Source organism: Epinephelus fuscoguttatus, linkage group LG10 (assembly GCF_011397635.1).
Source record: "Epinephelus fuscoguttatus linkage group LG10, E.fuscoguttatus.final_Chr_v1".
NCBI classification, from domain to species: Eukaryota; Metazoa; Chordata; class Actinopteri; order Perciformes; family Serranidae; genus Epinephelus; species Epinephelus fuscoguttatus.
The window spans coordinates 33,103,515-33,118,524 of NC_064761.1; the positions used below are offsets into that span (position 1 = coordinate 33,103,515).

Genomic DNA, 15,010 nt, shown 5'->3' on the forward strand with positions numbered 1-15,010 from the left:
TACATAGTGCAAATAGTATTTACAACACCCTGAAGTAAAGGCCAAAGAACTTAGTGAGGTATTCTCAAGACAGAACTTACGTCATATGGTATATTTAAGGTGTACGCGCGAGAGCACGATTTCAACATTTCACAGCTCACAAGTTATGCATGAATTTCATTTGATGTGTATGTTAGCACAGTATGTGATGTGATTCTGCACAGATGTGTTCTTTCACACCGTTTCTCCATGCCCTGAAGCCTCACTTTATGCTATTTAATATTTCTCCAGGCTAACTGCAGCACCAACAGCCCCAGCAGTGGCAGCAGTCCCTCAACACGCTCCCGTAAACCCGGCGCCATCATTGAGAGCTTTGTGAACCACGCTCCCGGAGTCTTCTCAGGGACCTTTTCAGGTGAGAGGACACGGAGCCGCCTTAAAGATTTATTGCTCCTTGAAGCAATAACTCTGCACACAGTGAGATCCAGCTGAATGCCTCTTTTATGAGAGTATGCGTCACAAAAAATACCCAGAACATTAACACATTACCTTCTGTCAGGTCTTAGCGTCTGTTGCAGGCATGTGTATGTAATAGGGATGTCAACGGTTAACGTTATCCGTTAAGTGGTTAACCGCCAAGTCTTCCTGGTCGCCCCGGTTAGTAAGTGGCTCAATTTTAAGTGGTAAACCCCCTCTACATTGTCAAGTATGTTGCCACAGTTAGCTGTGTTAGTGCCGTTAGCTGTGTTAGCTCATGGTGCTATTATAGTTTACAATGCTAAAGGGGCTTTGCAACTCAAAATGAAGCCACTTGCTCATCAGGGAAACTGGAGTGTGACCACAATGTTTCCACAGCAACGTTAGCTATCGGCTATCTAGCTCTTACCCAACCTGCGTCGGACTAAAAGGAAAGGCCTCTTGTATTTCACGTTCTTCTGCATTTTTTTCAGGCTATCAAAACCAAAATTGAAATGAAATTGAAATCCTTAGTATGTAGGAATGACCTTTTCTATCTTCTCTGCTTCCTCTCTCAGGCACTTTGCACCCTAACTGCCAGGACAGCAGCGGGCGTCCCAGACGAGACATCGGTACCATCTTGCAGATCCTCAACGACCTCCTGAGCGCCACGCGCCACTACCAGGGCATGCCCCCCTCCCTCACCCAGCTCCGCTACCAAACCCAGTGTGGTTCACCCACTTCCCCATCCCCCTCGCCGCCTCCTTCGCCCCAGGTTGCCGGCATGACGGGCCTCTCTGCCAAAGCTACCTCTGTGCCCGCCAGCAGCCCCAGCAGCCCTCCGCCGACTCTTCATCCGCTGGTGCAGTGCCAGAGTCAGATCCGCATGTGCAAACCCCCTGGTGAGTGACTCCACGCCCTGCACGCCTTCTGCTCATGCAAGCATGTCAGGAGCACAAACAGAAACACACACACACACACACACACAAAGTTGTTGTGCATCCCTTGAGGCAGATGTTGCAGTTGCTACAGCTTTGCAGTGAGCGTGTGTGTCTGTGTGTGTGTTTGTGAAATGACTGCAGTCTAGAACCTGTCATTTTACTGAGATCTGCTCTTGCATTGTAACCTACTAAAGAATTCATTGTCATCTTTGTCTGTTCTGTTGCTGTTCTCATTGCACATCATGGTTAGCTATCAGTTCTGCTGGGGTGATTTTGCATCATTGCCTTGTTCAAGTGCTTATTTTCATCTTTAAAATACTGACAAAGCAAGAACAGAAAAGTCAGATTAAAGAACAAAAGCAGTCACACATATATCTCTCTTGGGTTTCGAGGCAGAGGAGAAGAGGAAGAGACGGGAGGAAGTGGGGTGGGGGGAGGTCTCCTTGGTAATGCAATACAAGCTTCTCCAGGCCTGTTCAGTCAGGCTTCACTTGTCAGGCAGCGGAGTTGGCTTTGTTTTTGTGCGCCAAGGAGATAGGTTTACCCCTTCAAGCCTGGGCTGGGCTATGTTTAGATTAGATTAGGCTTTGGGTGATTTAACCTGCCTCTTAAAGAAGGGCTGCAGCTGGGGCATGTGTGGGCTGCGGCCGGACAAACCTCGACATACCCATGCCCAAGGGCTGGGCTGGGGCAGGTGCTGGAGCTCAGATGATACCGTTTAAAGGGACTCGAGTGTTTTAAAAAAACCTCCTTTCCTTGCAGAGACACAGGATGTTGAGTGTCAGACAGATGTCCAGGACTGATAACATTCAGTCAATATTGTAAGGTTAGACTGGCTGTGCTGAGAGAAACAGCATTGTCCTCTGGTGCCTCCTTATCTCCTGTTGAGGAAATCGAGCCAGCCTCTGGTGAGCTGCTGGTAAATTTTGTTGAATAGTCTGGCAGGGAGGGTCCTGGGGTGTAGGGCTTTATGTTTAATGTTTTCTTTTGTTAAATAAAAAGCAAGAGCGTACATTTCTATTGTCATTCTCTGGCTTTGTCCTGTTTCATGACCTTCAGTTGCAACAGAATAGAGTGTTGTAGTTTCGCAACTGAATACAGATTGACCGGGAATGTCCAGTATTCCTTTGCGTCACCCTGGGTGCCCTTACAAGTGTTCAGTGAACAGTTGGAATAACACAGCCTTATTTTCCTAACTCAGGGAAGACCTTTCCTTCACTTCCCCCACCTACATATTCCCCCCCCCCGCCCTTCTCCTCCTCTCCCACTCTTGTCATCTCTCCTCGTCTACAGCCCACGCCGCTGTTTCCCCCATTTGCTGTCCAAAAACAGCCTCGTCTGTAAAATCCATCTCTCCATGTCTTCCTCCCTCTCTTTCCACGTCTGTGTTGTGCATCAATACATTGTCTGTGTTCATTTGGCCTTTAAATAGAAAGATTTATTCCGAAATGCAGCTCTGAAAAGAATTTGCTTTGTGAAGTAGAGGGCAGTGAGAGGAGGAGGAGGAGGCCGCGGAAGAGGGGGGTTGTTAAAACCACAACACTAAGCCTCCATTCATCATATGGGTGTTTATATCCTGTCCATCAGTCTACCAACTGCCCACTGATTAACCAAGGGCAAAGCAAAAAAAGAATGGGTGAAAGAATAGTCTGTCTGGTGTCCTTTTCGGACTTCGCTGCCTCCGTCCAACTTCCTGCTCCCAGTGTACACTTCCAGAAAGCGCCGTGAACGGGCAGCCCGTCCAGCCAAGCGCAGTCTAGCTCGCTGAGACAATGAATGTGTGTTTGTGTGGACGGAGGCTGCGTGCCTGCTTTGAATCCCGTTCCACATGGTGTCCTAAGGAAGCCGATGACTAAGCGCTCTCAGGCAGTCTTATCAGCCGACACCTGATGGAAGACTTACTGGACTTAACACCGCGGCTTAACTCTGCTTCACAGAAACCTGCCTTCATTCAGCTACAGGAATAACCCGCGCTTCACCCAACTGCCTGAACGTGTGTGTGCGCACAGTCAAACTCGGGTTGAAACGGCCTCTTGAAAATGTCACATAGCTAGGCTGTCTCCTGAGAGCCTTTACCCTTTCCACTGCAAGTTCATGTGCGAGGCGGAGAAGACAAGCGTAAATAAAAAGCTCCAACATACTCACATGCACACACACACACACACACACTCAACCACAAATGCCTGGTTAAAGTCTTTGGCGACTGGCTTGGTTTCATAGCTTTGCTGTATAGTATTGCTGAGTGTGGGGATTTGTCAGCCCTGGACTCGTGTTGGATTTGAACAGGAGGGCTTTAGCATGGCCTGGCAGGCTGATTGTTAGCTAAATTCCTTTACTGAGTAGGGTGGACCTCCCCGGCACCCCCTCCCGCCTCCAGCCCTTCAGCCCCCTGCCCAGCCAAACTCATTGTGCAGGGGCCGGGGACAGGGGCTGCATACAGGGCACCAGGCTGAGCCATTGTGGGGCAGAGGAGGGGAGGGCTGTGGGATTATAGGGCTGCCTTTTAGTCCCACTCCCACTGCAGCTGCCTTAGTTCAACACAGGCACACAGAGAGGGGCAAAGCAGGGGCAAAGTTAGTGCTGAAAGCTTCTCCAGCACCCCCTTCCTCTCTTCCACATCCCTTCACCCCCTCCCGTCCCCTTTCAATTTGTCAGGTCATGTTAGCTTCGTGCTGGCTGGGACCGGGCAAGCCAAAGGAGGCAGGGAGGGAGCGAGGGAGGGAGAAGAGAGACACACAGAGAAAGATCCTACGCCCTTAACCTCATTGAGTCCTGTATTTAAGCCCTGACCTGCTTGGCTGAGGCACCGCACGTTATCCACCGGTAGGCTTTTGCTCCTCTCTCGTCACACTCACGGGGGTTTTGGCGTGACACACGTGCGCCGGTAACTTCGGCGAACGCCCTGGCGACGCAGCGCAGCACAGAGCTATCTAGCAAAGCCAGCCAAGCACATCAGGTGCCCTTTCATTGTCGACAAGGAGAGCAGGAGGGAGAGAGAGAGAATGCAAATGAAGTCTAAAAGTCATTGAAGAGCTTGTGTCCCCGCAGGGCTGTCAATGCCCTTTCACTGGCTGTCAAAATGCTCATATTAGCTCGCATTTGATTGGTTGCTTCAGTTTGTGTCTGATTAGTTGGTTTAGAGTTTTTTTCTAGCGTTGAACTTAAGTGCTCTGCTTTTTCTGGACAAGTCGGGCTGACCTGATTTGTTGCCGGACTGTGCTACAGAGGGGTTTCTCACAGAGCTGTTTACCTTGACATTGAGCTACTGGACCCTAAACTTCAAATTAAAGGAACAGTTCACCTCTGAATCAAAAGTACATAGCTCAGCTGAGCTTTGTGGCTAGCTTTCAGGCTTTGGGGCGCTTCATGGCACTTGCACCTCTTGTCTTAACTCTTGGTACTACCAGCGAAATTAAACTAAAGAGTTTGGTAGCCTACTTAAGTAAACTGTCCCTTTAACCTCTGGACTCAATGTCATGGCCACAACATTGACATTTCGTTACATGATTATGAATGCTACTGCAGCTATTGTCACATACCAATATCTAAAATACTGTGATAATTATCGTAGTATTAATTTTGCCCATATCTTGAACCCATAGAGTGGGGGCAGAGTGATACCAGAGGAAACCGAGGCTGACTTTGCTGCAATGTGATATTCGTTCCTCTTCTTCCTCTCTCCCCTTCACTTTCTCTTCCTCTCCGTCCACCCCTCCCTCTTTCCCCTGGTTCCCTGGATGCTGAGCAAACACAATGTTCTCTCTGCAAGATCACAAGACTTATCAAGGCAAACAAACAAACAACAGCACTAAGACAACTGCAAATGAAGGCCAATCTTTATACAATCAATAAAAGGAGAAGCTCCTTTAATCTCCCCGTGCGTCCTGCACACTGCAGCCCTCCTCCCTTTTTCTCTACCTCCATCCTTGTGCCTCTCCTCCCCTCCCTCCCTACCTCCCACCCACCCACTCCTCCTCCCACCCTCCCGTGTGCTCCCTATCTCAGTCCTTGCTGTGTTGCTGGGCTGGGCTCAAAGGCAAGGAAAACTGACTGACGCATCGATTATTCATAGATCACCCCTTCTTTCTCTCTCTCTGTCTGTTTTTCTCCGGCTTTCTCTGCAGCGCTCGGTGTATTTACAGGGCCTGTGTCAAAGTCTTCAGAGAGGAGAGTTTTGGGGATGGAAAAATGTGCTGCTCAGGATTGAGTTTTGGTTGTGATTGGCAGGAAGGGGGAAAGAGAGACAGGAGGAAAAGGAGACTGGCGTTTCCTTCCTCTCTGTGCCCTTGACCTGTCTTCTGTTTGATATCTTCCACCGCGCGTTTCCGGAAAAAAGATCGGTTGTCTTTCTCTGTGTCATGTAGGGTTGTATATGAACTTGGCTTCCCTCTCATTCATCGCCTCTGTCTCTTATCCACCTCTCTGTGGGTCCTCCAAGGTTATTGTGCTCACGTCAAACCCTAGTCTCTGCATCCAGGCTTTGTGTCAGCCTGTGTATATCAGTGTGTGTGTGTATAGTCTGTCCTTCTTAGCCAGCCCTAATAATAGCCCTACTGTCATAAACATAGTCTGGAGATCCTTGCGGCCAGCTGTGTCCGGCCCAGCCGCCCAGGGCTCCGGTAGTGACGCTGATGAATGGCCACACACACATGCACGCACACAGCAAGTTCGGTGTAGCTCCACATTCTCGGAGATCTTGCCAAACTAAAGGCCAAGACCTAAAGCACCACCAAACTACGCTTAATGCTGAGTGTGTGTAGCTATTCTTATATATTTGAGTTATCCGAGTAAATGAAAAGAAGCAGGAGAAGAAGAGAGGAGAGAAGAAGAGAATTTAAACGGAGACACTCTGAAGGCAAACTGTACCAGACAAACAGATTTTGTATGTAGGCATGTGTTGGCTTCATGCCGTTTCATTGTGTACAGCCATATTTCGACACAGCCGAGGGGCGGTTTCGCTTGTAGCTAGTGAGAGCAGGGGAATAAGGGGAAGAGGGAGGACCGGAGGGGGAACAAAGCCTTGCGGCAGCGTATGTGGATGTCACATGGAGCTGAGGCAGCGGAACAATGGCTCTAATGTAGGAGAACCCCCCTCTTTTTGGTATACCCCCTGTTCTCCAGAGATGGCACGCTGCCCTCACACACAGCAGCGTGTACGACATCTGGATGCACACACATGTATCAGGACAGAACACATTGGCAGGAAGTGGAAAAACCCCAGTCTGTGCATGTGGCTGAGGGTGATGTGAAGAAGTATTCTTTTCGGTTAACTCGGTGTCACTGTTAACATCCTTTCTGCTCTCAGAAAGCAGCATGGAGACTGCTTGATGGCAGTTTAGTCCTTTAGTATGCACTGCCAGACAGTGGTGAATATTTATAGCTGGAGAAAAGGCTCTGCGCTGCTCGATCCGATAAGCAAATGAGGGAAAGAGGTAAATTAAGCCCACACAGAGTCCGGAATTCATTCCGATGGGGGGGAAGAGCAGAGGAGGGCACAATCGATTCGGAAAACTGCCACCTACGGCTGATCCTTTACCCTCCACCCTCTTCCTTCGTCCTTTTTTTTTCTATCCCCCTCGCCCCTGGGGGAGGAATTCCTTAACCCACACCGCCCGCCCGTCTTCCCCCTCCTCCTCCTCCTCTCGCCTCCTGCTTCCCCTTCTTCACACTGCCCCACCTAGCTGTCTCAGGGGAGACAAGGGGCAAGAGCTGGGGGAGGGAGGAGTGTGTGTGAGGGGTGAAAGGGGTGGAAGTGAGACCGAGAGAGAAGGGGGTGTGGGGTGTTGGGTCAATGAGCTGAGAGTGGGAAGCTACAGCCATAATAAAGAAAAAAAATAGCAGAAAAAAAACCCAATCTCTCCCCCGTCTCCCTCTCTCTCTCTCTCTCTCTCTCTCTCTCTCTCTCTCTCCGCTTACAATTTCCATTCGCTTGCATTTTCTATTGAAAGCCAATAGCGTTGTCCTGGGCCTGAGATGGATGGCTGCACTAGAGCTAAGGTTTAATCAATAGGTCTTTTTAATTTGCCATCGATCCACGTTAAAAGCTACTGCGGCTGTTGCTGCTGCTGCTGTGTGTGTGTGTGCGTGCCCGCACTGGCGAGCCGTGTGTTTGTGCATATACGTGCACGAGTCAAGTTGTGTGTGTGTGTGTGTGTGTGTGTGTGTGTGTGTGTGTGTGTGTGTGTGTGTGTGTGATTTTGTGTGAATACATGATGTACTCGAATGCGGATTTGAGTCTCTCTGTGTGTTTGTGTGTGTTGGGGTGTGCAGCAGAGGCAGAGATGGCCGCTGTGCTTCGGTTTATTGACATTCTAGCCCATTATTTAATTATTTAATTCCCAGACAGATACTAATGGAGCTGGCTAATAGATTGTGGTTGCCTTCCCTTCCTTCCAAGCCCCCTGAATATACGTATAAATGGAATTAGGCTCGACTTGGCCACTGTAGGAAAGCATTCACAGTGCGATGCGAGGCCGCTCCCTCGAGACCAGATCCTCCTATAGGCACATCAACAGCTAGAAATGCACTTAGCAGCACATCAGCCACTGAGGCATGTCATCTGCAATTATGTGCGCGGATATCATAGGCAGCTATCCCAATGTGTCGTCTCTGGCTTTTGTTTGTGTGTTTTTGGCCTTGCTATTGGTTCTCAAGGAGATTCAGGTCTAAGAAGATCTCCCCACTCAGCGATAAGGGGATGAAATGGCACTGAGGGGGCTAATGATGCTCAGTGGGGGAGGTTAAGCAGCAAATTCCACATTGTGCACATGGTGTGTGTGTGCGTGTGTCAGAGCCAAGGGAATGTCAAGGCTGTGGTGCTTTATCTGCTGCCTGCTAAACACAAACACACACTAAAGCACACATATTCCGAGCTCATTTTGTAGTTAGTGTTAATTCTGGTCTGTGTAAACAAGCTGGTCAACATGCAAAGAGAAACACTCGACTGACCATCTCTCCCGTCTCTTTCCCTTTGTCCAGGTGACCGAATTCGTCAGACCGAGAACCGTGCAACTCGCTGCAAGGTGGAGCGCCTGCAGCTGTTGATGCAGCAGAAGCGCCTGCGCAGGAAGGCCAGGCGGGACCAGCGCGCCCCGTACCAGTGGCTGCCCAACCGGAAGGCGGGACGCAGCAACAGCAACAGCAGCATGTCCAGCGAGGGCTCCCTGGACCTGGACTTTGACGACTCAGTGTGGAAGCCCGACGTCAAGGCTGACTTGAAGTCTGAGTTCGTCATGGCCTGAACACGTCTGATCCCACACGCGGGGGGATAGATTCAAAGATGTGCGAAACATTGCTTGGGATTTACTTAGAGATATATTTTGAGGGAGTGGATTGGCAGGAGGTGACACAGAACTGTGCAAAGAGGAAATCAAAAGGTTGTCCTCGTGACTGCCGTCTGTCACACGACACACACGGCTCCCCTGCAGACTTTAATCCCATTTTGTCCTTCACAGTTGTGAAAAAACAGCAAGAGAACTTTGTTTTGATGCTTGGATTAGGACAGGCAACAACCGGACATAACAGTGTACAAGACTTTTTAACGGTGTGATTACAGAGACCATACCTGAACTTGAGCATAGCAGAATTCATTGGGTGGTGGCGGTGGTGGTGGTGGTGGTATTTTCAGATTTTTTTTTTCTAAGATTTGTTTTTTAACTCGCACTCTGGACAGCAATGAAGAGATCCACACTGGACTTTTAAACAGGACAGGAGCACCAGAGGCCTCAGTGTTTCCTATTCACAAGATGGCAGAACTGCCAAACTATGGATTATTCCAACGGGCATTCTTATCGATCTCAAAACTCACCAACCAGAGTCTAGTTTTTACCTGTTACGGGGTGGTTAAACTCTTTTTTTTTTCCATTTTGAAACATATTATTATATTTTATAAACAAAAAATATGTAGCATTGTTCACAAAGCATTCAGGTTTTCATATAACAGTTCAAAGTAGTTGTTGATTTGCACATTTTCTTGATTTATAACAGCTGGTCAATGTGTGCAAGAAGGAGGAGGTGGGGCCTGAAATTAAAAAAAAAATGAATATGGAAGTATTGATATCAACCTCAGTGACATAGGGTATCGATAGGAATGATTAATGAGTAAACAAAAATGAATTAATATTAACAGAAAGTGCTTTAGAGGATTTTAAAATCTTTAAAATGTATATGGAAAAAATCTATTTTTTATTTCTCTTCCTATCTGCTGTTTTCAAAAAACAGCAGCCCTCTGTGGCTTCAGTCAAGTCGTTGACTACCGACAAGTACATCCATTCAATCATTCATTAGCTCATTCATGAATTATAGCCACAACAGATAATACGGAAAGATAAAATTTCATCCAGCCCGCCTCATGTCTTACAGACCTGAAAGGACTTGTTGAGGGTTTGTATTAGTTTGTGTACATAAATGTGACAATTGGCAAAGGTTTATGAGGGTGTGTGTGTATGTTTGACTTAAGTGTAAATTGATTTAGACTCCCCCATGTTTTTGTCTTTTCCCGAACGACCCCATAGTTTCTCCAAGATCCTGAAGATCAGCTGCAGTGAATGCATGGGTCACTACTTTATATCACCACAGGATAAAAAAACATCAAATTCTGAGTTCCTTTACAAGTCCTCATAATAATGACTCTATTTTTTTATTGGCAAAAAGAGGGAGAAGAAGTGGGATCTGTATCCAGCATCATTATCTAGTGCCTCCACCAGTACATCCGTTGACATATCAGGTTAGGCCTTTCACAGTTTTGCTGCTACACACGGGGACTTCAAATGACAAAAAAAAAAAAAACAAAAAAACAGAAAGCGAGAGGGGAAACTTTTCTTTGCATGCAGAAGTGTGAATTACACTGATCTTTTTTCTATTGATGGAAGAAAAAAAAGAAACTGGTGCTGTGGGAATGAAGGTTAACAACATGCATGAAATTGTGAAGAAAATAAACAATGCTGCTTTTGTTGGTTAGGTTTTTTTGTAACTTTTTATTTTCCAATGTTAGAGCAACAGTGTCCTGCTAAAGTATTACAACGCAAAACCAAAACAGATGAAGCTAAAGTGTGGACTTCGCGTCTTGCTCAGCACTGAACATTCCTGTTGTGTGACAATGAAGATGATGATGATGAGCAAAAGAGCAACTGACTCTCTCTCGACTCCCCCGAGCGCTGGTTTTACCCCCCATGACTCTCAAGGACCCAGACAGCCCCCTATGAACTGTTCAGCCACCTCCCCTCCTCCCAGCCCGAACGCCAACCGAGGCTCGCATGGACGTACTCTGGCAGGGAACTAACAGACCAGCGGATTTACAGTACTGTCCGTCGAACTCGAGAGAAGCACCTGGTCTGTCTCTTTATCTGTCTGTCTGTCTGATCGATCGACCACCCTACCACAATTGCACTCCCAGAGATTGCAGTGAGAGATTACCTTTTTGGTGAACCTCATCTTTTTTTTAAGTGGCCTTACCTTTCACTAAAAAAATGAGACACTTGGGGACAATGGGGGCGGGAATGTTTTTTTTTTTTTCTTTTGGGTTTTGAAACTTTCTGTGTGCATCGTTGTCGGACTTGTTGTCATCAAGGCGCCATTTTTTGTCACTGAGGACACTGGGCATCTGTCGTTTAGTGCTTTTAGCTGGTGGAGTCTCTATTATGTCAAGGCTTCTGTGCCTTAAAAATGTTGCCCTTGCTGTGTCAGTGTCAGATTTAAGCTTGTTTTTATTGGTTGATAACACAGGACTGTAGTATTCGCAGCCATGAGCGTCGTAGATTTTAGGGGTGGAGCTTGTTTGAGTGAATCAATTCAAAAAAAGTTGGTGTTGTTCCTCAAATATTGTCTTTGTCCCATTTCTTCATTGTGTTGCCATGCTTGTTGGTCTCCGTTGTCCGAAAACCTCACATCCCTCTTAACTCAGTCCTCCCACCAACAAGCTGCAAAAAGCTGCAAATCTGTGTAACTTATGTTAAACTGAGGAAGTTTACACCATAGTACTTAGGTGGCAAGAAACAGCCCTGATTCAGAATAAGAAAAAAGGTCCTCTGAGGACTCCAGACTACATGCACTTCCTGTTTCCTTGGATACAACATTATTAAAGGACAATTTATCCCCTGCCCCTCCCAAATTTTATTTAATTTTGTTTTGTATATGTATGAACTATACTCTGTGTGTGCCTCACTTCTGTGTGAAACTCAAAAAGATGAAACAAAAACAAAAAAGATGACAAAAGCATTACAGAGAGGATAAAAAACAGTATGTTGGTGGAATTCTGATCACGTCATTTAAGTTGCCTGTTCTTTCTTGTAGCCAACTATTGAAAATAACAGGATTCAAGAATACAATTTACAATGTTCTAGCTCTAGACCGGTGTAGCACATGTGTGACTGTATTAATTTATGAAACCAAAATGGTAACTGTGAATTATGTATTTCTTTGTGCATTTTTTTTTTTTTTTAAAGCGGGGGAGAAGGTTGTCGGGACACGGCAGCAGCTGATGCTCGTGTCTGAAAAAAACTTTTTGGTTTTTTTTTTTTGGTTTTTTTTGTTTTGTTTTTTTTTGGTGGAATATAATGGAAACGAAACAATGTTTCCGAAAAAAGAAAAAAAATGAAAAAAATGCCCAAAAAAAGAGAAAAAAATGAAAAAATATATGAATATATTTTTTTTCTTAAGCAATACATTTCAGTGTGACTTGTGATAGAACATTTTCTTTTTTTAGGTAATAAATAAATAAAAAACAAAATGAGTACGTCAGGTTGTGTCCGTGAGTATTCATTACTGACCCATTCGATAACATTGAGTGAAAGCTGCTATTTGGTCTAATATTTCATGTGAGAATCTATTTCATGAGGTAACGTGATATAAGTGGGGAATGAAAAACTAGAGAGGCTTGGAATTGCATTGATAAAATATTGCCTTACTCGATATCAAAAGCTAATGTAATTGGTGATTGGACTGAACCATCTCAACTGGCTGAGGGGTGGACAGAGCCATATTGGATATGGATTATTATGGGTATACTGGATAGAGGCCCAGGGGTCTGGGGGCCGCCTACCCAGAGCCAAAGGACAAATGAAAGTCAAAGAGATCAGTCACAAATATGGGTGACCTGATCCTGATCATTTTGCTTTGAGTATCTTAATGTTGAGTCCAGTCAAATACATAAAATCAAATGGCGCTGAGCAATGGTTGCCTCAATTGCTTAGTTTTTAGCCACCGAAAAAGGCCCACCTAAAAAAATCACCATCATGTATATCATGTGTATATTTTATTTAAAATATTTTCACTGCTTTACCTTACAGTCAGAGTTGCTGGTCTACCACTGCCTCCATCAGTTAGTGTGTAAGGTAAAGTGGAAGAAGCCAGCAAAGCAACATAGTATGAGCACAGCAGACACGTCAGATTGGACCGCCGTGTTTGACTGTATTTCAATCAGGAGAGACTCATTCCGAGAGAAAATAATATTTATTTACATGTGCCCATACGTGTTAGAAATGTGAAAAGTCTTTGACGATTAGACACCATTGTGATGTCATATATTCCAGGATGGTGGTAAAGACATAGTAGATTAGGGATCCCCCCCCTATGGAGTCTAGACGCTGGCAGTGGTCATGGTGGTGAAGGGGGAGCTGAGGCTCTGGATGGGAAGAGGAGTGGGCTTTTGATGAGCTGGTCCTGGGCTATGGATAAGGTGACTGGAGGTGCATGGGGTGGAGGAGGGTGCAAAGATTCCACCTAAAATGACAGCTGACAGGAGCAGAGAGGAAAATGGATTTTAAGTTTGGTAGCAACATGACAAAGAGATAGTGGCAAAGTTTGGTGAACTAGGAGAGGGAACACCCATAGCTCAATGGTGGAAGTGGTGAGAAAATTGTGAATGGATACAGCATGATGAAAGTCTTCCCGATTGAACTTAAGCTGACTTTCATATCTATAAACATTAAAATGATGGCTGAATAAGACAAAGGACATAAACGAGTTACACATATCTCAGTAATTCAAAATAAAGCCCTAGTTCAGTACACTTTTATTGCGTTAATGAAAAGTTGTGGATGGTACCGATGGAACCGTTCTGTACCATCCCCATGTTTGGTCACCCCTCTGTTGGGGTACCTAGCACACAGATCTGGTACTAAAAGGTGGAGCTGTGAACACTGCAGTCTGTTGACTGGTCAGTAGAGGACGGTCACTCTGCTCAGGGCTGAGTTGTGGCTGGTTTTGAAGCTCATGTACCCACTGTTCATACCATGGAGAGTTTTATTAGTAAACTGTAACTATAAAATGAAAGGGTGTTTTGCTGCCTCTCACAGCAGCTGGAGTCTGAGAAAAAATAACTTAATTCATTGTGCCGACTGCTGGCGACTTTTAAGGTGGAACGTTAACTTGTAACGTTACTCAATGCATGAGTTGAGTATGAGTGACAACAACCCCGGCCACATTTTAGGCAACTGTTTGCAGTGGAAACACTAGGGTCTAAGAACCATGTCTGAAGAGTTACTTTTGGTTCCAAAGGTACCATACCGAAAGTGTTTGGTGGAAACAGGGCTTCATAGAGCTTTATCACAGTGGACAGTTTGGCTCATCATAGCAGGAAAAGCACAGGTGTAATTGATGACATTAAAAATGATTATCATTCCATTTACTTCCAGGTTGCTGGTATTGTCCACACTGGCTTACTGTCATGGCTCACTGGGACATTTGATTGAACTGAACCATCATTAATGAAATTAGTTTCACCTGTGTTTTTCCTTAAAATGTCTGCCTTGGAAAAGGTCCATTGCCAGTTGTCTTCCTGGAAGTGTTGGCGCAACATCACGGTGATTCTGTCAATAACTTTGCACAGAACACTGAATTTCAGGTGCAGTTTTTAACCATCAACAGTAGTTTAAACTTTTGGTTAACCTGCAAAATGTTACTGAAAAGACCCAGGGACCGAGGGTGTGTGTGTGTGTGGGTGGATGAAGGCTGAAGGGGGGCAGTGAGGGGGGAGCAGTTCACTGAGCGAGCCAGCAGAAATGTTCTCCACATCTGTGAGTGCAGCCCCGGCTCAAGATGAGACAGAATATGGAAGTGGAGTGACAGATTGGAGAAGGAGAAAGAGCTGTGCCTCATGTGAAGCCCCGCTTCCTGACACATGTACTTACAGCAAAAGGTGTTTTGAAGCAGCACTTGTAGCTCCCCGGCTTTTGTAACCAGCGAGGCTGAGAACAGAGCTTGACTTGGAGCATCAAGAAATAGCTGAAAGAGGATTGAACATGAAAGAGCGGAGCTACTGTATGTCAAAGCATGTCTCAGGCAGGGATGCCAATAACAGTGCATGCACACTGTGAGAAGCTGTAACATAGCAAGACAACAGACAACTCTGCACTCACAGTCTACGCAGGCAGACGGACTATTACACCTAACAAGGTAGAAAGCATCTGACTTATTCAGCTCAGACCTATTTCGTTGCTAATGTGTGTTAATTTGCAGGCTTTTGTTGTAAAATTGAAGGTAATTCCACATTAAAATGTGTAGGAGCCCGACAGGCCAGATGCCTCGTGTTGTTTACACCTTCATCCTGATAATGGCCAAGGACTCAAAATGTGTCCCTTGGCCTTTTCTCATGCCTGGCCTGCCTTCCTTTTTCTGCAGAGATGATTCTGGTAATG

The 15,010-nt window shown here is 46.0% G+C and overlaps 1 protein-coding gene across 1 annotated transcript in view; it reads left to right on the forward strand.

Annotated features, from left to right (window-relative positions):
- Positions 1-12,113, forward strand: part of midn (midnolin) — a 28,568-nt gene extending 16,455 nt beyond the window's left edge. The window contains exons 6-8 of the mRNA XM_049586922.1: positions 271-394; positions 1,014-1,337; positions 8,355-12,113. Of these exons, the coding sequence (XP_049442879.1) occupies positions 271-394; positions 1,014-1,337; positions 8,355-8,617 (711 nt within the window). The 3' untranslated portion in view covers positions 8,618-12,113. The remainder of the gene's footprint in view (positions 1-270; positions 395-1,013; positions 1,338-8,354) is intronic.
- Positions 12,114-15,010: the final 2,897 nt, after the last annotated feature.